We start from the raw sequence: 23001 nt of genomic DNA, 5'->3' as shown, positions 1-23001 counted from the left end.
CTGACAGAGAAAGCCTGAAGCCTGAGTTCCTTCTGTACTGGGAACTACACAGAACTGATCCCATCGTACTAAGTTTTGTAACAGAGGCAAGAAATCAGGGTATAGAACAGACAGCAAGGTACCAGGCCACAGAAGCTGGGTGGGAGCCAGGTCTTCCAATCAACAGGCAGCGGCAGGAAACCGTCCTATGGATAAAGAGGTTAACCTAATCGACACTATTACTGGCAAAATGACTAAAAACAGACCACAAACGTGGATTCTGGTCAAATCAATAATTTCACATGTTCAACAACGAATCAGTCTACTCTGGTATAATCTTTTGAAAGTTTATCAGCTCTGGGATTGACCTGCAGCAACCTCAAGAATATTATGAAACTTGGAAAATTATAAATTGGCCCAAAAATTAATGTATTAAAAATGGGTTACTTCATTAAATAGTCTCATGTGATGTCAGGTGGTCATCAAGCAGTTTCTGAAGAGTACAACTAAATTCCAACCAAAAAGAAACTTTGTATACATACACATTAAAGTTCGGAGAGAAAAAGAAAGGATACAAAATTTCCCAGCCATGAAGAAATCACTAAAAAAAAAAAGGAAAAGAAAAAAAAATTTAATTTTTAAGTAGAAACATTTAAAGGTTAAAAAAAAAAAAAGATATGAGAGAAGAGCGTGGACCAAACAGAAAACTTCTAGTTTCACTGTAATCTGGGCTGTAAATAAAATTGAGACAAAGCCCTTAAAAAAACACAATTGCTAAAATACAGATGAACACATCCTTCTTTAATTCTCCATTTTCTGACTGGTTTTGGTTCTGTCTGAGCCTACAGGAGCCCAATAGCCCAAAGAATAGATATCTAGCTGGAGAAAACCAAGATACGGTTGACAATTGGGACTACAAGTTGACAGATGTCTCCTTTTTAAAAGCAAATAACTGATTATTCTTATTAATTCCTACCGGGCACCTAGCCTTTAGCCACCATACACGGAAAAAAGATTAAAATAAACCACTACATACTTTTAGTTCATGTAACATTTCAAAGGCAAGAGATTAAAACCACCACCTGAGCCAACCAGACCCTAAGAAACTGTCACAAGCAAACCTCCCAAATTGGTGAAGGCTATTTTCAAGGCAGCATTAGAATGAAAATACCGTGTGTGTGTATGTGTGTGTTTGTGTGTGTGTATACTAATATTCGCATCACAGTCTTGTGTCTCCCCCTCAAAATTCTGGTGTTGAAGTCCTACCCCTTCACTGAAGCCCAACTCAAACCCTATGTTCAGAGACTCCCATTTACACCCATCTTCTAAGTACTGAGTGTCTACCGTTCAGTTAGACAGGTGGCTTAGTTGCCCTGTGTCAACACCATGCAATGCTTTAATGCCACGTTTGTTCATTCTTTCAAACAGTGCACCCTTCTATGTACAAATTTCTTTGCAAGAAATGAATACGAATCAGACACAGAGCCCACTCTTAAAGGAGAGAACAAATTATAAATAAAATAAAAAATAAAATAAAAATATTAAGTGCCAAAGTACTTTCCCTGAGAAAGCGAACAGTCAAGAATGATGATTTGAATGGAAAGACCAGTACCCATTTTCATGGAAAAGTTAACCATTTAAAAAGGTCATAAAAAATCATTAGAGGGGCGCCTGGGTGGCTCAGTCAGTTGAGCGTCCGACTTGATTCCAGCGCAGTCATGATGTCGTGATGGTGGGATCAAGCCCCAAGTCAGGCTCTGAGCTGACAGTGCAGAGCCTGCTTGGGATTCTCTCTCCCTCTGCCCCTCCCTGGCACTCACTCATGCTCCCTTTCTCTCTCTCAAAATAAATAAATAAACATTAAAAAGATAGTTAGAATTTGAACAGAGCAATACAAAGGACTACCCATGTGGGGGATTTTCAACACAGGCACTCTATCTTTTAGACTGAGTAATTCTTTGTCGCAGAGGACTGTCGTGTTCACTGCAGAATGTTTAGTAGCGTCCCTTGCTTCAACCCACTAGATGCCAGCAGCACTCTCCAGCTATGACAACCAAAAAGTCTCCAAGATACTAGTTAAAAGTTTGGAGTATATTCTGCGAATGAAGAGGGGCCACTGAAGATCTTTGACCCAGTAGTAGCAGGTCCAGAGAAGCTCTGTCAATAATGTTGTTTGGAAAGGTTGTAAAATGGCTAGTTAACATCCTTCCTTGCTGAAAGGATTTTAAAGGGTTGTTGCATAGTTAAACCTTTATACACAGTGTTTTCCTCATCAACTATAGGGTGGTGAACTCTTTTTCCATCAAAAGTTTATACATGCATGACAGTATTTTACAGCAACGTTCTTTTTTTGTTTTAAAGTCATCTCTATACCCAACGTGGGGCTCAAACCTACAACCCCAAGATCAAGAGTCACATGCTCCACCAACTGAGCCAACCAGGCACCCCAACATTTTTTCTTTAAAAAGTTCACATAAAAAAAAATCAATCAATAATAACAAAATTAAAAGCTCATGTTTTAGATTTTGGGGGTAGTAGATAATGTTTTTGACTTTTCTTTCAAAAGACATAGCCACCTAACTTCATTCTTAAATATACACAACCCACTTTTTACACAAGCATTTATCAAATGTAAACGAATTACAAAGTGACTATAGTTTTCTCCTTGGTTTCACTTACACTAAGAACAGTCACTTAATAAACACATATTTATAACTCCTTTAACATTATCATATCTTTATTTGGAGAATTTACTTTGAATACCTAAGCAAGGTACTTGGTATGTATAGAAAGAGATCTAGATAATAGATAAAGGAGGAAAATTTGGCCAAGTAGAACCTTATCAATGCCAGGTACAATCCTAAAGACTGTGGGCCACGTAGAAAAAGCTGTTAATATTGAACATTCTTTTATTTTTTATTTTTTATTTTTTTACATTTATTTTTGAGAGACAGAGAGCACAAGTGGGGGAGGGGCAAAGAGAGAATGAGACACAGAATCTGAAGCAGGCTCCAGGCTCTGAGCTGTCAGCACAGATCCTGATGCAGGGCTCAAACTCACAAACCACGAGATTATGACCTGAGCTGAAGTCGAACGCTTAACTGACCGAGCCACCCAGGTGTCCCAAACATTTATTTAGTGGGCACTTACTATGTATCAGACTTTACGTGTATTAACTATTAATTCTCAAACAACTATGTAAGATAGTGATACCCTCCCCCATAAAGCTGTTCCTGATCTCTCTCCTGATCATTTTACCTATGAGGAAACTCAGAAGCAGACAGGTTAAATAACTTGTCCAAGTTAACAACTGGCCTGAGGCAAGCTTGAGACCAATCACTCAGGCTCCAGAAGGCATGCCCTGAAGGCTCAGACTCTACTGGCTCCCTCAGTCCTCCTTATTAGGCAGCACTGGGCCTCATAACCACAGGTCATGCCATAGAAGGGAGAATTTGGAAGAACATTCTTTTGATACAAAATACTACCTTTTTTTCACTAGAGTAATTTCAGATTTAATAATGTTGGGGTTCTCTTTTTCAAATCTGACACTATAGGTTATCATTGTGGAGGCTAACACCAGGACTAACTTTTTACCCAACAGTGATCACACTGTGTTATGGAAATGACCAATTTTAAAGTATTTTTAGGAAGCTGGGGCGCCTGGGTGGCTCAGTCGGTTGGGCGTCCGACTTCGACTCAGGTCATGATCTCACAGTTCATGAGTTCGAGCCCCGCGTTGGGCTCTGTGCTGACAGCTCAGAGCCTGGAGCCTGCTTTGGACTCCGTGTCTCCCTCTCTCTCTGCCCCTCCTCCTCTTGCACTCTATGTGTGTATGTCTCTCTCTCTCTCAAAAATAAATAAACATTAAAAAAAATTTTTTAAGCATTTTTAGGAAACACAACAGCCAGTCACCAGCTGGACAGTCTAACTACAACACTAATAAGAGGTATGCCTTAAGCTAAATGGGTTGACTATGAGGACAGTATTCATCAGTATTAAAAAACAAAATATCAGTATTTTGTTTTTTAAACTGGCCAACGGTCCTGGGTGAGGAAGAGAAAAAGATTTCATCTGTTCACGTTTTTATGTTTTAAGTTGTAAGGCTAGAAAGAAGTCAAAATATCTGAAGGGTTTGTTGATTTTTTTTAACTGTGGTAAAATACACTTAACATAAAATTTACCATCCTTACCATTTTTAAGTGTACAGTGGCACGAAATACATTCACAGTGTGGTACAACCATCACCAGCATCCACCCACACAACTCCTTCCATCTTCCCAAACTGAAACTGTACCTGACTTTCTCTTCTTCCCTCCCTGCCTGCTCCCTGGTAACTACCACTCTACTTTCTGTCTCTATGAAGTTTACTATTCTAAGTAACCTGCTTTCGTTAACTGTCTTATGTCACTTAGGATAACATCCTCATGGTTCGTCCATGTTGTAGCCTGTGTCAGACCTTCCTTCGTTGGGATGAATAATAAATACTCTATGTATATGCTACATTTTGCTTATCCATTCATCCATCCATGGACATTGGGTTGTTTCCCCCTTTTGGCTAGTATATATAATGCATCTATGAACACAGGTGTACAAATATCTCAAGTCCCTGTTTTCAGTTCTTCTGGGTTTATAACCAGAAGTGGAATTGTTGCATCACATAGAAATCTACATTTAATTTTTTGAGGAGCCACCATACTGTTTCCCATAATGGCTGCACCACTTTACATTTCCAGCAACACACAAGGGTCCCAGTTTCTCCACACCCTAACCGATACTTGTTATTCTGCTGTTGTTGTTTTACTGTAGCTATCCTAATGGGTGTGAAGCGTTATCTGCTCAATTTTTAAAAAAATATTACTCAAGATTGTATCTGTGTCAATCAAGAGTATTATGTGAAGTTAATTTACTTATTTTTAATTTGGCCTTTAATTTGGCCTTAGAGTTCCCTAAGATCTGTGTTAACATTACTATAATGCCACTAAGTATGATTTTGGAAGAGTCCACCCAAAAGTGAGCTGATAAATTAAAACCTGAAAAGCCTTATGAATAAGCTTTTAAACACAGCGTAACCATTATAACATCTGAAGCAGTAATACTGGAATGCATAGATGTACCAGTATTTATTTTGATCAAGCTCAGACAGGGTCACCTTGTGGCTTTATACAATACTGGGGAGTGAGATCTGTTTGTAGTGTGGGAAATAGTGCATAGCTACAACAGATAGACTAGTGGGAGGGAAAGACTAAGCCAACTCCAGATAATATAAATAAATATACTGAAAGTATTAAATTATATTAATAAGATCAATGGGACAAAAGTTTTATCTCAAATAATGTGTATTTGACCTGTAACACCATATAGCTTCTGTTAAAGGTTTTGGTGTATAATTTTTATCCTAATTTGCAGTTTTATCATTACAGTATAATAGTCTCAGAAAACTGCATACAAGTCACAGATCTTGGCTTTGTAGAAAAAACAAGGATCTTCATCTAGACCCCTCATAGAGTCTCAACTGATGGTGATATTATGTAGAGGAACTTTATTAAATAGCCTCTAAATAACACATGTATTTATTATTTTAACGTTTCAGTAAGCTAATATTTAAAGCCAATTAAGAATACCAGAAAACATAACCTAAATAATATTTGGAATTAACAGAACAAACATCTTAAACCAGTTGACTGTTAAACCTTCAATACGAGAGTAATAGGTTCTATTTTTTAAATATTTTATGGATTTCGATAAGAACCTCTAAAACACGCTGACATGTTTTGATGAAAACATTTTAGTTTGAGTTTTACACTGATTAATACTTAGATGCCTCAACAACTTTGTAAGGAATTTTTAGATAATTTTAATCCATCCCCAGTGGTTACTAGCATACAAATAGAATCTAGAATTTTAATGATGTAAAGTTTAGCATAAAATTCAAAACTTAAGTATGAATTTTACACATATATTTAGGTCATATATTTGGTGGCCTTTACAATTAACAAATGAAAAACAAGAAGTGACTTTCAGGGGTACTTACTGGGGAATAGTGCCCAACCAGGTCTCCAAGTATGGGACATAGCTTTGTTTCACATCAGCTGTGCTCAGGTCGCAAGATCCCAAACTGTCCTGAATCAGATGAACTATTTTTTAAGACTTGAAACACTGGGGGCGCCTGGGTGGCTCAGTTGGTTAAGCGTCTGACTTGGGCCCAGGTTATGATCTCACAGTTCGTGAGGTCAAGCCCCGCGTCAGGCTCTGCGCCGACAGCTTGGAGCTTGGAGCCTGGAGCCTGCTTCAGATTCTGTGTCTCCCTCTCTCTCTCTGCCCCTCCCAGCTCATGCCTGCACTCTGTCTCTGTCAAAAATAAATAAACTTTAAAAAAAAAAAAGACTTGAAATACTGACAAGGGTTAGACATAGGGCCACAATACTTTTTATTTAGTTTATGAGGGACATTTTTACCTCAATTAAATTTCATCTGAAAAATTTAACTCTAGTTGTATTATTCCATTACATTTTAATTTAGTATATTTAGTATGGATCACACTTAAAATGTTTGAACTTAGTTATTTTTATTAAAGGCTACTTTAAATAGTTACTTGTTTTTACCTGACCAATTAAAACAGGGGTTGGCCTGTTTTTATACGACCCTCAGGTTAAGGATAGTTTTTACATTTTTTAAAGGATACAATGAGACGGAGGCCTGACACGACTCACAAATCCTAAAGTATTGAATTAAAACATGAATCAAACTAAAATGAAATTCTCTTTGGGCGCCTGGGTGGCTCAGTCGGTTAAGCGGCCGACTTCGGCTCAGGTCATGATCTCGCGGTCCGTGAGTTCGAGCCCCGCGTCGGGCTCTGTGCTGACAGCTCGGAGCCTGCAGCCTGTTTCAGATTCTGTGTCTCCCTCTCTCTCTGCCCCTCCCCCGTTCATGCTCTGTCTCTCCCTGTCTCAAAAATAAATAAAACATTAAAAAAAAAATTTTTAAAAAAGAAATTCTCTTTGATACTTCAGTCGATAGCAATTTACATCACACACCCACATGTATATACCTTCCGTTAATCTGAAGGATACCTGGTCTAAGCTCAGAATTCTTCCTTTCTCAGCGCGTCCACCAAAATCTAAGCTTCCTCTTCTATGGTCCAAAGCTGCTGCCTGGGCACCAATACATTTCCCAGCCTCACCTGATGTGGTTACAGTCACAGGGCTAGTTCTTCACAATGGATTTTCAGCACAAGTGATGTGTTCACTTTTAGGTAGGGCTTTTAGGAAGCAATTATGCTTTCTCCATTTTCCCTTTCCTTTCACTGGCTGAATGCTGAGGGTGTTGAGTCCCTAAAGGATGTAAAAGCCACTATCAGCCAGGATCACCCACAGGAAACAAGACATTTCTATTGTGTTAAGTCACCGAAATTTTTGCTATTATACTTACTGAGGAAACCAACTGTAAGAGTCACTAACATAAATGTTGTATATCTGCTGCCTTTCACATTTAACTAACTTCTACTTATTTTGGAAATTCTCCCAATCATCCTTTAAAAAAAAAAAACACTCTCTGAAAACAGATTGTTTATATTGCTGAAAGCCGTCTGTTTATTCTACCCATCAGTCTTTTCCTTGACAACTGGCTACTGTTGCTCCTTTTTCTGTTTACTGTATGCTCAGATGAATTTTAATTTAAAAGCTCACTAAAACCACATTTCAAATGAACCAAAATTTAAAACCATTCCTGCTCCACATATGTGGTTCAAATGATGCGGCACTGAGACATCCCCACATTCCATCCAATGACTATGTGATAGAAGCAGACATTTTAAAATGGATTAAAATAGCCCCTCTTCACTTACTTATTGTATGTAAGGGCCAAAAAAAACAAAACAAAACAAAACAAAACTTGAGAAGGGTACCAATTTCACTTAACGTTGAAACACTAGTGTCTCCCAAACTAGAACTTCCCAAAACAATAGAACCTTGGTATTTTCAAGAGCTGCATCATGAAACCATCAGATTCAAAAATATGTCAGTTCTGCCAAAATGCATGCTTCTGTCCCATGGATTCCTTCACACCTGCCTGGCAAAATGGGAATGACAACAGTGTGATGGGAAAGTAATGTTGGTTCTTGAGTGATTCTTCCTAGCATGTTAATGTTTTGAAGCTATCCTGGACAAGATTGTTCAGAAATAATGAGAAAGACTTAGAGGGAAAAACAAAATAAAGATTTTAAGAAAAGTGGTAACTGAGAATCTTACCAAAGTCTTACCTTCCTGTGGCACAAATAGCGGTGGTCACTTTACTGGCTTTAGGGTCCGTTATGCTCTCCACTATCTTGTGATGCTGTGGACACACATGAAGGCTACACCTTACATCAGAGCTTTAATTACGGTGAAACCGGCCTCCAATAGAAGCTAATAGCTACAGGAACCTACATATCAAAGAAAAACATGTCCCAGAATAAAATAAGACCTAGAATCATCTTGGCAGGGAGTGCAAATGTCACCCATACTACCGTAGTGGTATTTTTATCTGGATTCTCATTGTTTTTGTTAATGCTATGGTTACAAAGTTACATAGTTTTAAGTAGTCTAGCCTTAATCCTTTTTTTTTCCCACAGGCCTTAGTTTTAGTGCGTGATTTTGCAGAATGAGAGGTTTTTCAGGAATAGGTATGAGCATATCACAAATTGAGATCGTGAACTGCAAATGTCAAGCAAACAGGCAAAATGACACAATCCAACCTCATGGGTCCCCATTACAAATCCTTTAGCAGCCTGACAAACACCATCTCATTTAATCCTAGACAACTACCATCTGAAAACCTACCTAAAAATTATGTAGTCCCTAGCAAACAATGGAAACCATATAGTCCATAAATGCTACAAACATATTCTAATTCTCTATTCTTCCAAATCTACAATATAATTGCTTTTAACTTCAGCTTCGCTTTTACAACTGTCATTTAGTCTGCAAACAGAGTAATAAATCCTTTAGGTAGCTTCTCTGTTCTCCTAGTCCAAAGGCACACCACCACACACTAGGTCTAACCAAACCATTTGGGATTGCTTGAATTTTGAAAATATAATTTCCTTTTTAGAAAGCATAATCTTTTCCTTCGGAGTCAGCTTTCATGAAAACTGCTTTAAAGAAGGCAAAATGGCAGCATCCTGAACATACAAGGCTCCTTATACTATTTAGGTGACTCCTCCAGAGCTGCATTCCTCATAACCAAGCAAAATGACAGATGTGGGAATTTTGCTCATTTCGATCCAAAATCAGAGGATCCAACCTGGTCTACATGGTGCTCGCCCATAAACTCTGTGCCCCATCTCTGCCAGCCTCCACTAGGATTTCTGACCCCAAACTTCCCAGTTACAAGGAGCCTGAACTGCCTCACCACTGCCACACTACATTCCCACATGGAACCCCGAGGGACACTATTTTGGTATGTGCGGATTCTAGGTTTCCTTGTTGATCTACTGTACTGATATCCTACCAACATGGAGTAACAGAGTAAAACACTCCATGACCCCTTCCGATCCCCTTCCCTAGTTATCCACCCTCTGCTCATGAATCTGTCAAGCAAAATGTAGTGAAATCATTTTTCTTCTCTGCTTCCTTCATCCCTGTGTGTAATGACACCCATTTAATACCTTTTAGGTCACTTCTCCTCTTTCACTCACTGGTTTCTTTTTAGGAATCCTACCTTAGTACTGACTTCAACATATACAACATTTCTGAAAATTCGAGATGTGAAATTCACTCTGGATTGAATATCAATCTCCCCAACACCTAACCTGGCACTTCTAGAACACTAACAGTGGTAATTTGTGTTAATAATGACCCCGAAGTACTTGAAACTTCCAAAGAAGCTTCTGAATCAAAGGAATATTCAATTATACACCATACAGTTTTAAAGTTAAATGTCTTTACAATATTCTAAGGCTTTAGTTTATGGTAATCCATATGCCATAATAGATGACAAATCTTGCTACTACTTGATTAATACACACTTTCACCAACCCATTCCAACTAAGGGTAAGGTCAAATCAGAGATTGCTTTAACACTGGTGTGATCCATTAAAATCATCATCACAACTTCCTCTGTATAGTCCACCGCTCTAAATCTGGCATGCCCAGTGCTCAGATTTATAAAAACTTTCCAAGTGATCCTAACAGAAACTGCTTCTCAAGAACTATCACTGCAAATAGTGGCAGAAATCAACCTATACAACTGTGGTTCTCATCTCGGTGCACTGCTGGGGGACCTTTGTGAAAACACAGGCTTTTAAAACATACAGATTCCAAGGCCCTTCCAGATCTAATGGATCCTAATCTGTTATGGTAGTACCCAAATATCCAACTCCTCAGATGATTCCAATGCACAGCCAAAGTTTGGAAATAATAGCTTTATAATCTTAGGAATCTTAAGAGCTGCTGCTCTCAGTGTTTCCAACAGGTCACCTAAGAACCAACATATGGGTGCAGCCTTTAGGTGGGACCTGCAAGGATAAAGAGTGGCCAAGAGGGTGTGGTCAACCCTACATACTCCTTTCTGTAATGTGGAAATCACGGGGTTGGAAGGATCACCTATCCCAAGAAAGAGACTAGGGTGAAGTACAGAAAATAACTTCCTAAAGATATACACTCAGCAGTACCACTCAGCTGCTTGAATCACAACAGCAGTTACAACTGACTAAGAGTCGTAAGCCTACCACACTCCTCAGAGTTTAATACATTAGACTAGAAATCAGAGGTCTCAAAGGACCCTAGCTTTACATCAAGAGGGCCCAGTGGTTCAAGAATATCATTTCTCCATTTTTTATAAGCAGAACAGCAAAGTCCCAAAGTAAAGCAAAGTAATTAGTGAGAAGAGCCTTCTGATCATTACAAGAGAAGTCTGATAAAGAAAACTGCACAAATTTTGCCATCAATGAGATCTACCTTCAAAACCTTTCTCCACCAGTTAGTTACCAGTAACATCAGATTACTTAACCTCTCTAAACCCATTTCTTCCTCTATAAAATGAGCACAAAAACTTATGAAAATTTAAATGAGACAATATTTGCAAAAACAGAATTTTCAATACAGCTGCCTTTCCTCCTTAGTAATTTCTATACGCCTCTTCTATACCACTCTCCTTTAAGTCATACATACTAATAGTTACTACATATCTCTGTTAGTCTTTACCTTGACTTATTGCTATTACATATGAGAAACACATGAGAACACTAATTTTGCTCCTCCAAAACTAACATGCAGTTTAAACTTTGTCTACTGACAACCCACTGAGAACTCATCAGGGCCTAGATTCATACTCACTTCTTCAGGACAGAATTTCTTTTTTTTAATTCTCAGGTACTGATTACTCTAGAGCAAAGGCTCCCAAACTTTAAAGAAAGGTAAGAATTACTGGGGAGCTTGTTTAAAATACAAATCCCACCTCCCACCAACAATGTCATAATTGATAACAGGGAGGATTCTCACTGGCTGCTAATGGCAGTGGGTAAAAGGTTGCTAGGAAACAACACTGACATCTTGCCAAAGTATTATCCCACGAGTTATTTACTGGTTGCAAAAGGGAAAAAATATATACCTCTATACAGAAAAATCTGGCAGTCAGAATCTTAACCAAGAGATAAACCTTAGCATCACTAACAGTGCAACACATCAGATACCATGTGCCTGTTGACAGGATGCAAAAAGGAAGTAGGAAACAGTATTTTGGCAAACATATGTACCCTGAATAAAATCAAGCCCCTAGATGCACCTTAAAGTTGACCCAGAAAACAGAGAGGTCAGATGATACTTGGAAAAAACAATTAGGCAATCCAAAATATAGAACATGTATGAACTGGCCTAGAGTCTGCAAAAGTCAATGTCGCGAGGGGAAAAAAATGTAAGAAAACTGTTCTAGGGTAACAGAAACAAAAGCAATGAGTGAATTATAATTAAATCCCTGTTTGGAGGGGAAAAAACCTATAGAAGAAATTGTTGGGGGCAAATGGGCAAATGTGAATATAAGCAGTTATTACATGATTCTGTAAAATTATGGAATCATTGATAATGATGGGATAATGGTATTACAGCTATGTAGAATTACTCTAATTATTTAGTATTTGAGGTACAGAGAGGTGCTTCCTCATAATATGTTAGATACACAAATATACACTGACAAAGATATCTACGTTAATTATTGAAACCAGGTAGATGGTAACAGGTGTTCACTACTCTTTCTAACTCTCTGTATGCTTAAAAGTTTCCATAATGAAGACTAAGAAAAACACATTCCCTGGCCCAACTCTATGAGACTCTAATTCCTTAAGCCTGTGGTAGGCCCATAAATCTGCATTCAAGTAGCCCCGGGGCCTATCCTAAAATACAAGATGTTCTCTGACCACTCTAAGAAACACAGCTGAAGACAGAAAGTAAGGTGTGTCCACTATCTGGAAGAGCTTGGGTTCTAAACTCTGTGCCAGCTCTATTTTATTGGCAGGCTTCCCAAGCAATGGATTTGGTATCTTCCTCACTGTTGCCATCTTTCTTCATGTGTCCAGTATATTTAAGATGGACTAAAAAGGAGGCATAATAGTAAAAGATTTCTATTTCATGTACCTATGATTCCTTGAGAGCATCTCCCCACGGTAAACAATAATTAGCAACTCTAACTCCCAAGAGTGCTTTAAAGAATTCTTGTTTACCTTTCTCTGAACTGAATATTCAAATTTCTTCCTAGAAATGGGTAACTAGTACACAGTCTATAGTCTACAAATTGATAACCAAAATAAAACAGAAATGGTATCCTCACAATTGAAAAAGAAAAAAAAGACCAAAATACCGCACTCAAAACTTTTGACTACAACAAACTAAAAAGCTTTTGTACAAACAAATGGGAGTACATCAAACTGAAAGGCTTTTACACAGCAATGGATATGACCAACAAAATGAAAAGGCAATGGGAGAAGACGGTCACAAATGATATATACAATAAGGGGTTAACATGTGAACTATATAAAGAACTCATAATTCAGTATTTAAAAACTAATAATAAACACTCCAATTAAAAAAATGGACAGAGGAGGGAGAGGAGGGTGCCTGGTGGCTCAGTTGGTTGAGGTCTGACTCCTGATTTCACTCAGGTCATGAGATCAAGCCCCACCGTTAAGCTCTGCTCTGAATGTGGAGCCTGCTAGAGATTCTCTCTCTCCCTCTGCCTCTCTCTCTCTAAAAACAAAACAATAAACAGGACAAAACAAGAGACATTTTTCCAAAGACACACAGATGGCCAACAGGCAATGAAAAGATGATCAATTTCAGTAATCATCAGGGAAATGCAAATCAAAACCACAAGAAATCACCTTACACCTGTTAGAAGTAACAAGTGTGGCGAGGATGTGGAGAAAAGGGAATCTCGTGCACTGTAAGTAGTTAAGGTTGTAAACTGGTGCAGCTACTGTGGAAAACGGTACGGAAGTTCCTCAAAAAATGTAAAATAGAACTACCATACAATCCAGCAATTCCAGTTCCAGGTATGTATCCAAAGAAAACAAAAACCACTTTGAAAAGACATGTGTACCCCTACGTTCATTATAGCAATGTTTACAATAGCCAAGATATGGAAGCAACCTAAGTATCCATCAATAGATGAATGGAAAAACAAGATGTGGTATATTACCCAGCCATAAAAAATGAAATCTCGGGGTGCCTGGCTGGCTCAGTTGGAAGAGCGTGCGACTCTTGATCTCAGGGTCATGAGTTTGAGCCCTACACTGGGTGTAGAGATAGACTGATTGATTAAATAAATAAACACATAAAACCTAACTTCAAATAAACTGTCTTAAAAAATGAAATCTTGCCATTTGCGACAACATGGATGGACCTATAAGGTACCATGCTAAGTGAAATAAGTCAGTGATTTCACTTATATGTGGAATCTAAAAAACAAAACAGAAAAAAGACTCAGATACAGAGAACAAACTTGACGGTTGCCAGAGAGGAGTGGGGTGTGGTGATGGACGAAACAGGTGAGGAGGATTAAGAGGCACAATCTTCCAGTTATAAAATGCATATGACACAGTTATGTAATACACAGCAGAGCTATTAAATTACTATGTTGTATACCTGAAATTAATGAAATACTGTATGTCAATTATTCTTCAGTAAAAAAAGTTATTTTAAAAACTGGCATTTCAAGGTAAAAGTGATATATGAGAAACTTTGTTAGCAATACGTAAAATACCTTAGGGATATAGTGATTTGTTTTAAAATGGATAAAAACAATGTAATATACCAAGATATATACATATCATATACACAGAAAAGAAAAATGTAAAGGTGAATCTTGTGTAGAAATGTTATCAATGTCATTGTAACAATATTCACTAAGTCCTCCAAGCAAAATCAGGAAATACAACTAGAACCAGAAAAGTACCTATGCCATAATCTAAGAATACCAAAACCAAAATTCATTTAGAATTATTTCCCAGAACAGCTCACAACTGACATAGAAGCTACCATTAAAAAACAATAATTACAAACACTAACTTTTCAAAGTTAGAGAACACATAGCAAATAATAAACTGCAGTAGGTGACTTTGAGGTTCCTCCCCAATAAAGAAATTAATCTAATAAACAATCCAGGAAAACCTCCAATATCTAGAACTTGGATACATACATTGCTTTAAGCTTAATCTAACAGTAAAAAATTTATAACTGAAGACTACAAAAAATGAACTTTAAACGATGTGAATTTTAGCTGAAATTGCAAATTCACAAAATTAGCTAATAAACCAGCATTAACACATTTCTTAGAAAGTCTAATCTGCTATGAATTCTAACATTAACTACAGAGAGATAAAAATGCCTCTACAGGCAGCAAAGTTATTGAAAATAATGAGAATGTGTTTAGTATATCAAAATAACACATGGTAAAATTTCAAGGCAGTTCCTGGGAAACCTATACATTTTAAAATATTTTAACTGCTCAAACTAAAGCATGAAATTGCTTCTTTAAAACTTGAGTGTTAATCCCTATCAGCATAATAAACTTTTTAAAACTGAAGAGACCTTAAAGATCACTAACTTTAACTTCTCATTTGATAAATATGAGAAAATTGAAGCCAGAGATTTTTTTGTAACTTGTAGAATGATAAACCAGACTTCTTAATTCCAATACACAGTGTTCCCTGTATACCACACTATGTATGTCCTGTCCCTTAACAACAACAAAAAATCTCCAATAACAATAAGTAGTGGATTGTCTTCAGGCAAATGTAAAAAGTCACTGAACTTTTTAAATGAGGTTGTATGTTCATGACATTTTAAAAAAATTTAACTTGTTCAGAAAGAAACAAGAAATCCAGAATTCTAATTAGAAGAAAGTAGGTAAACAGAACATTATGAAGGAATAAACTAAAGTTTTAGCCATAAACTTCCTTGCAGAAGTAACACCATAAAGCTACCAGCCCAGGGTGAAAATGGCAATACGTCAGACACAGATTACTTTTGAATCCCACAGAATCTTTGCAATAGTCCAGAATTTATCAGTTACATAAGCCTAAGTGACTTTTGGATAAAGTTTGCAAAATCAAATCATACTGCAAAACAGTATGTGTATTGTTAAGAGACAGAAATGAACTGCCTGTGATTTCTGACATGTGCCTACTACATTTCTAGAACGCTAGATTTCTGTAACATAGAGTTTAAGGCTTTGTTTCTCTATCATTCTGGAAATACTATCCTTCATCACTAGTTGCAATGTTACTCAACGCCATGCCATTTTTTTCATCACCTTCCCTTGAAAAGTTACCATAAATGTCAAGTTTTACTGTTTCTATTCTTTGAAAAATGAGAAATAATTTTCAGGGAAGCTCTCTTCATAGTCATTCTCCTTGAGGAAGTAGCTCTTTATCTACATATATAACTTCCACTAATTATGTATTTCTATGATTTTTCGGGTGGTGGGAGGGGGAAGGGAATAACTACTAAGATAAGACTACTTAATGTTGTGATACCTTTCTTTTTTCCTTTATGGTATCAAAGGGTCTTGCCCACTGCAAAATTATAAAATTATTCTATATTTTCTTTTACATGTACTATTTTATGTTTATATCTTTAATTCTTTTAGAATCTTTATTTATGTAAGGTAGAAATCAATTCTTCCCAACTGGGTAGTCATTTGCCCCAATATCATTTGTTAAATAACCCTTTACCCCTTCATGGATTAGAAATGCTTTACTATCTGCTAACTTCCCATAAACCTGTCTATTTACCTCACACCTTATTCTGTTTCACTACCTATTTGCCTAATTCCTCTGCCAGCCACACGTTGTTCTAATTATTGACACTTTACAGCACATCCGTTTTCTGGTAAGTCTCAACATTTTTTCAACAAGACTTTTTTTGATTGTGCAAAAACATTTACTTCTCTCAATTTTTCTCGTTTCCCCTCAAAAAAAAAATCCCACTTTCTTTTGAAACAGAATTCCATTAAATTTATGGATAAAATATAATGTATTTTTAAAATATTTAGATTCCCATCTAGTAATAAGCAGATATGTAAAGCCCCCGAGACACACACACACACACACACACACACACACACACACACGTGTATACAATCTTCATTTGACAGTGACTGGCAGTCTGGCCCCACACGAACGAAATTTCCTTATTTGCAAGGTAACATTTCCATTCTTAAATCACAAAATCTTAGAGCAAGAAGAACATTATAGATCACTTAGTCCAATACCACTTGTAAGCCCAGTTATGTTTACCTTAAGCCTGCCCGAGATTCATTTCAAAGTTAAAAGTAATATACCTTTTACATGCAACATAATCATAAAAGTACTACCTGGATCACACAAAAGCAAAGAAGTTACCTTTATTCAAGAGTACTTTCAACTTAGAAATCCTTTTAGAAGACCCATACTGGGCTCAAAACAAAAAAAAACAAAACAAAACAAAAAACAAGAGTACCTTAAGGGCATATACTAGAAACAGCTCCAGGTACATTTTTAGATACTGTTTCCAAGGCAAAGTCTTTTTGTTACAGTGGGTCCAGGAACCTAAAGTCATAGTACCACATCATTCCATTCCCAACTGTTCCATCATTTATTAAAAACACAAATCCAACAACAATCTCCAAATGAATAAGCTGAAACAATTGTAAAACTGTTTCTCAACTGTTTCTCTGGCTGCCCATGTAATCACCTGTAGAGCTTTTAAAAATAAGATTACTTGGGTCCCACTCTGGGACCTTAAACATTTTCTTTCTTTTTTTTTTTTAAAGCTGTAGTAGGTTCTAGTTTCAGCCAGAGTTAGGAACCAACATTCTAAAAGATTCAACAAGAACAAAGGCCCTTAAAATGCCAAGCATCCCTATATCTTGGGGGGGGGGGGGGTGAAGAAGCAGTAATGAAAAAACCATCTTCACCAGCCCAGCAACATCTGCTGCTGATTAAGCTGTGTCCCTACATTATGCCAGTCTTAAAACAGGAAAAACTGCAAAACACACAAAGCTTTTAACTGTTCATAGATGGATGGGGCCATTATGTGAAACACCTTTTTCTTTTTTCTCCCTTGAAGGCAACCCTCCACCCCACACCATCTCCTAGGAGAAAAGACAGTTGATACTCACTTTAAAAATGGCAAAAATTATTAAGATTTTAGATAAATTCTTCTTTGACTTTGTGAAAAAGAAAGGTGTAAACACACCCATAAAAACAAATAGGGAGATTAACGATTGGCTGCGATATCATGACATTAGATGAAATTTCATTCAAAGAACTGTTGCTTCGTGACTGCAGAGAACTGCCGAAACGCTAAACACCCTCTAAAGGTAGCACAAAAGCAAAGGAAGGCTGATACACTGAAGGAAAAAACTTACAACGATGCAAATACACAAACTAAATCAAACCGTTCCTAAGGTCTAACCCTCTAAGAAAATGATCGCGCTTTCTAATAACACTTTCACTAAACTGAAGCCCGGCGTGACTCACATTCTTGTTATGAGTGACTCATATACCTTCCATCCTTGGGAAAAGCACCTGAAAAATAGAGCACATAAAGCTACACCGTTAAGTTACATGTTAAGTAATTAGTGAGAGTAACACATACATTAAGTAGACCTTAATCACACACCAAAACTCTGCAAAAGGAGGTTCATGAAACCAAATCATCCCACAGACAACTATTCTTCCACGCTCCAATTCTGGCCTAGCCAAAAATATTTTCTCACATTCTGTAAAGTCATTTGGTGAAAGAGCTATCAAGTATTTTGCATCTCGACAGGAAAGGCATCACACGTTAAAGTGTATCACCCTACTATCAAGGAAAACTAAATTCTCTTAAATTAGCACTGAGATCTGTCCAAGCATGAGTCAAATGATTTTACATTAAAAAAAAAAAAAAAAAGAAGCAGGTGAAGAGACAGGTATTCATGGTTTAATGGAATCAGTTTTAACAATGTACAACTTTACCAACATGTTTCTTAGAAATGTAGCCCAAATCAGTGATATAATTCCTAGGCCTTACCCTCGTCACATGACCACATGAAATAGCAAAATTTAAGTAGCAAATATAATTAAGGGAACAACTGTAACCCCAAAAATCTGCAGTAAACTCTGAGATGATGTGTGTTTATACACACAATAAGTAATTGTTTGCCCAGAAATTCAAACAAAAAAAGGATGAAAACCTTCTTGTAATGCTTTTCATGTGAATGATTTGCATGCAAGCCACGTGCCTAGCAGGTAGTAAAGAGGAGACTCTGTTCCTGGGACATTTCAAACAAAACAAGCTTATTGAAAAATTTTAAAGCAAGGAAAGAAAATCCTTCATCAGCAATTATTTCTTTTGAAGTACTGCTACGTTGGAATAAATAACTTAGCTGAATTAACGTATCTTTTAGTACTTTATACTTTGAAAGCTTTATGAAAAATTTAGACACATATTCTAATCTTGAAAAAAAATTTAAACATAGTAAAATCACAGGCATCTTTCTGAAATATCTATACCACTGCACATCTTGAAACTTCAAGGAAGATCTGGGAAAGAAATACATTACCCTATTTTAAACAAGTATAAAAGCGTAAAATTACACTTAAAATGTACTTTTTAGTTTGTTCCAAAATCTGGACTTCTTTATCCAAATGCAATTAAGATTAGGGGAAAAATTGTTCTAAGAATTTGTGAAGCTGAACTCCAATTCCATCATGTCCCAAAAGCTCACTACTAATAAATACCTAGGATGGATTACATTAGAAACATTCTCTTAGGAACTTGAACCTGACACCAAGATACTGATTGTCTACACTTTAGGAGTTAAAGACAGGGAGCGACAGGGGACTTTGGCTTGTTCAGAAACCTAGTTATTAAATATATGCGGTTTATCTTTACTAGTATTTCAAAATCTCTCTCCCCCATCCTTCTTGTCCCTCTCCCCCTTCATTCTTTTGCATCTTACCAACCTGCAAGAAATCAAAAAAAGTATCTCCAGTATCAAACGTACTACCTTTGATTCAATATGGATTTGGGTGTTCAGGTAGGTTTTTAGATTTAGATTTCAAATGCAAAACATATTTCAAAATTTTACCTGACCGCATGCTACACTCAAAATTGCTAAAAGTTAATCATCATTTTCCCCCCTATTTTATCCCACTACCCCTTTCTTATAAACTTATCAGCAGGAAACCAATTATTTGCAGACAAGTACAGCTAGGAAAAAAAGGTTGCTAGGTTCAATCTAGGAGCACCAGTAAACAAGCCTAGAAGTATCAGAAAAATCAAGAACCACTCACAGGTCCCCAATTCTGAATCTGCATATAAACCCTACAGGACAAAGTTCTTGCAGTCACTTTCATGATTTGACTTAATTCAATCCCATGCTTTCTGAAACGTCTTTATTCGAAACTATAAACAGAGATCTGGACAAACAATTCAAAAGACAATGAACTTTATGTCAGTTAACCTAAGTACATCTCAGTTAACTGAAATACAGAGCACCTAAAACCTCCTACTAGGTGCCGGACTCAGGGCAATCTAGGCAAAATGTCTTCTCACAGAAGCAATGTACCCGAAGAGCTCTGTGTAATTCAGCTTCAGTTAAGATTCGCTTCTCTTGGAAATGTTTACCTACAAACTCACAGTCTCCAGAATACACTCAAGCTTTTAAGTTGGAGGGCAAAGATTTACCAAGATTTTAAAGGGATCATTTCCTTAGTTAAGCCAGTTAAGGTGGGTAGCAAAAAGAACCTCTGCAAGTGGTTTGGGAGGTATTCACCAGGCACAGGGGAAATTTACAAAAGAGGAAAGGGCCGCAGGGCCAAGCATGGGCTTGTGTAAACATAAATCCCCTACGCACTGGCCTAGGTATCAAAAACAACGTTCCTCCAGTGTCCAGGTGGCTAATTGACTTTCTGGAGGTGAGAGTTAAAAACAAACGCTTACACCCAGTATATACGACACAATTTTACCTGTCACCAAAAAAAAGGGTCTAATCCAGCAAAAAAAAAAAAAAAAAAAAAAAAAAAAAAAAAAAGAAAAAAGAAACAAAAGTCATTTTTCCTTCAAGGAGGGCAGCGGTTTAGAGTCATTTGCAGGGGATAGGATTGCAGGGGGGAGGGCGTGTGGAATAAAGGAGTGCTAAAAGGAGAGGCAGAGAGGGGTTTTTTGCACAGGGCCCCACACAGGCCACTGCGGAGAGAAGACGGGGAAGGGGGGAAGATGTCTCACCAGGGGACAAAACCGAATGCAAACCCAGCTTGGAAGAAGGAAGGTCCCCCCCCCTCAACAGGAGGCGAGCTGGGGTGCAGATAAAAAGCGCCAGCGGCTGGTTACCTTGGGAAACAGGGGAAAGGGACAACGGGAATAAGAGGTCTACAGAGATGTGAGGGAAGGAAAGGATGAGGCAGGGTCTCCGGTAAGTGCGAACCCGGGAAGAAGATAGACAAACAGCGGGACTGGGGCCTCCCAGGGCCAAAAGGCGTGGCCAGGGATCCAGATCAAACGACGGTCTTTTTCAGACGCCTGGGGAAGTGAGCGGCAAACCCCTCCTTCAAGACCCCGGGGCAGACCCGTCCGAGGGGCCCAACTGCGAGGCACCTCGAGGGCAGAACGCGCTCTGGAGGGCTCTGGCCTCGCCCGCGGGGCCCTCCGCAGGGCCGGCTGCCCGGGCCCCCGCCCCCACCCCCGCAGTGCTCTTACCTCCACACCTGCCCCATCTGCAGCAGGTGGATGACCGACTGCCAGATCCACACGGAGAGGCGGCACAGGCGCTGCGCCCCCGGCGTGGCCGAGCCCGGGCCGCCGCGGCCGTAGCCGGCCCCCATCATGGGGGGGCCCCGGCTGCTGAGCCCCTCCACGGCGCCCAGCCCGCCGCCCGTGTAGTCCTGCACGAACCAGCGGAAGCTCAGGCTCTGCACCAGCAGCGACGGCACCAGCACGAAGAAGAGGGTCAGCCCGAAGAAGCCGTAGTCCCCCTTGCGGTAGTAGTCGAGGGCCAGCCACAGGTCGGTGCCCACGTCCCCGAAGAAGACCAGCAGCGCCAGCACGATCCACAGGCAGTCGAGCCACGGCCGCTCCACCTGCGGCGGCGGCGGTTGCGGCCGAGCGGCAGGCGTCGGGGGGTGGTGGTCGGCGCCGGCGGCCGCGGGCGGCTGCAGCGGCTGGTCCCCCCCGTCGGCGGCGGCGGCGGCGCTGCGGCGCGGCTTCTTGCCCAGGAGGGAGCGCAGGCAGGCGGAGCGGCAGCCCCAGTAGCACGAGGAGGTGTTGCAGCAGTGGCAGATGTGCAGCGAGCTGCTCTCGCCGGGCTCGCTGCCGTCGCCGCCGCCGCCGCAGCCGCCTCCCCCGGGCTCCCCGTCCTCCTCGCCGCCGCTGCCCACCGCCTCGTCCAGGTTGTGCAGCTGGGCAAAGCCCACCCCCACGCCACCGCCATCGGATTTCGCCGCCATCTTGACTCTCTTCCCAGCTCCGGAGGTTGGGGGGGGAGGGACGGGTAGGGGGGGGAAGAAGGCAGGGAACGGGGAGGGGGGGAAACGAATGGAGAGGAAGGGGGGCGGGGAGGAAGCGGGGGAGCAAACGAACGAGGGGGGAGTGGGCCAGGGAACCCCCTCCGCTTCCGGGTAGTTGGCGTCACTTCCGGGCGAGCCCCCCAATCGCACGGCGCCCGCAGCTCCCCAGCCCTACCCTCCCGGCCAAGATGGCCGCCCTCCTGTGCCTCAGCTGCTGGGCGGGGGACCGGGGGGTTCTCCCCGCCAGGGCTCCCCTTCCCCTCTTCCGTTGACCCCGAAACCCATCAGGTTGACCCCTCGGCGTTTCTGAATCCCGCTGGGCCGAGTGATGCGGTCCAAAGTGATCCCTGGAGGGGGCAGTGCCAGACGTTTTGGGGTCCCCTTCCTCAGCGTCGCAGCTCACAGCTTTCCTCCTGGAGAAACGCCCCCTAACACCCTCCCGGCTGCTGGCAAAGGGGCGGGACCTCTGAGGGAAGGGGCGGAGCTCGTGCAAAGCAGGTGATTACGTGTCACTTCCGGGAGATAGGATGACCTCATTGAGTAGTTAGGCACCCCCCCCCCCATCAAAATGGCTGTGTCTCACCTCTTTGGTGGTTTTTTTTTTTTCCTTCTTTCAAAATTCTCTTATTTTCTTATTTTGAGGGTCTTGAGAAATTGCATAAATCAGTTTAGATTCCCACACACAACTGACTGATTCTCACTTGTATTTGGACACCTCCCTCTGTTGACCCCCTGATTTTCTTGTCACTGACAACTTTACCATCTTTAGTAATAAAGTTTCCATCATTCCCTTAAGAAAAATCCAAAGTCCAATTAAAAGTCAGCCTATTGCACCTTGAATGTTAGAGCGATGATTGAATTGGCATCTGTGACCTTGAATGTATTTTCTTCATCTTTGAAATGTATTTCTACCAACTTTTTTTAAGTATGTGATTTTTATATTATGTGACCTTAATTTGGAAAATTCAGAACTAGCCAGAGTTTAAGGTGTATCAATTACTTGTTCAAGCTATTTGAATGTG

The 23001-nt window shown here is 39.7% G+C and overlaps 1 protein-coding gene across 2 annotated transcripts in view; it reads right to left on the bottom strand.

The window, feature by feature from the left end:
• Positions 1-22473, bottom strand: part of XKR6 (XK related 6) — a 320290-nt gene extending 297817 nt beyond the window's left edge. Inside the window, exon 1 of one of the 2 annotated variants that reach the window (XR_006964325.1) lies at positions 21174-21250. Coding sequence is in view for 1 of the 2 variants with exons in the window: in XM_047091360.1 (XP_046947316.1) it covers positions 21174-21919 (746 nt within the window). In the remaining variant the exon portion in view is untranslated. Of the gene's footprint in view, positions 1-21173 lie in introns of both variants that reach the window. The other variant, XM_047091360.1, reaches the window with a different exon arrangement.
• Between the last annotated feature and the right edge of the window lie 528 nt (positions 22474-23001).

Source organism: Lynx rufus, unplaced genomic scaffold (assembly GCF_022079265.1).
Source record: "Lynx rufus isolate CCGP_SWC_20201006 ecotype Redwood Valley unplaced genomic scaffold, mLynRuf1.p SCAF_3, whole genome shotgun sequence".
NCBI lineage: Eukaryota > Metazoa > Chordata > Mammalia > Carnivora > Felidae > Lynx > Lynx rufus.
Note: the sequence above shows the minus strand (reverse complement) of the source record. Positions and strands in the feature narration are given on the sequence as shown.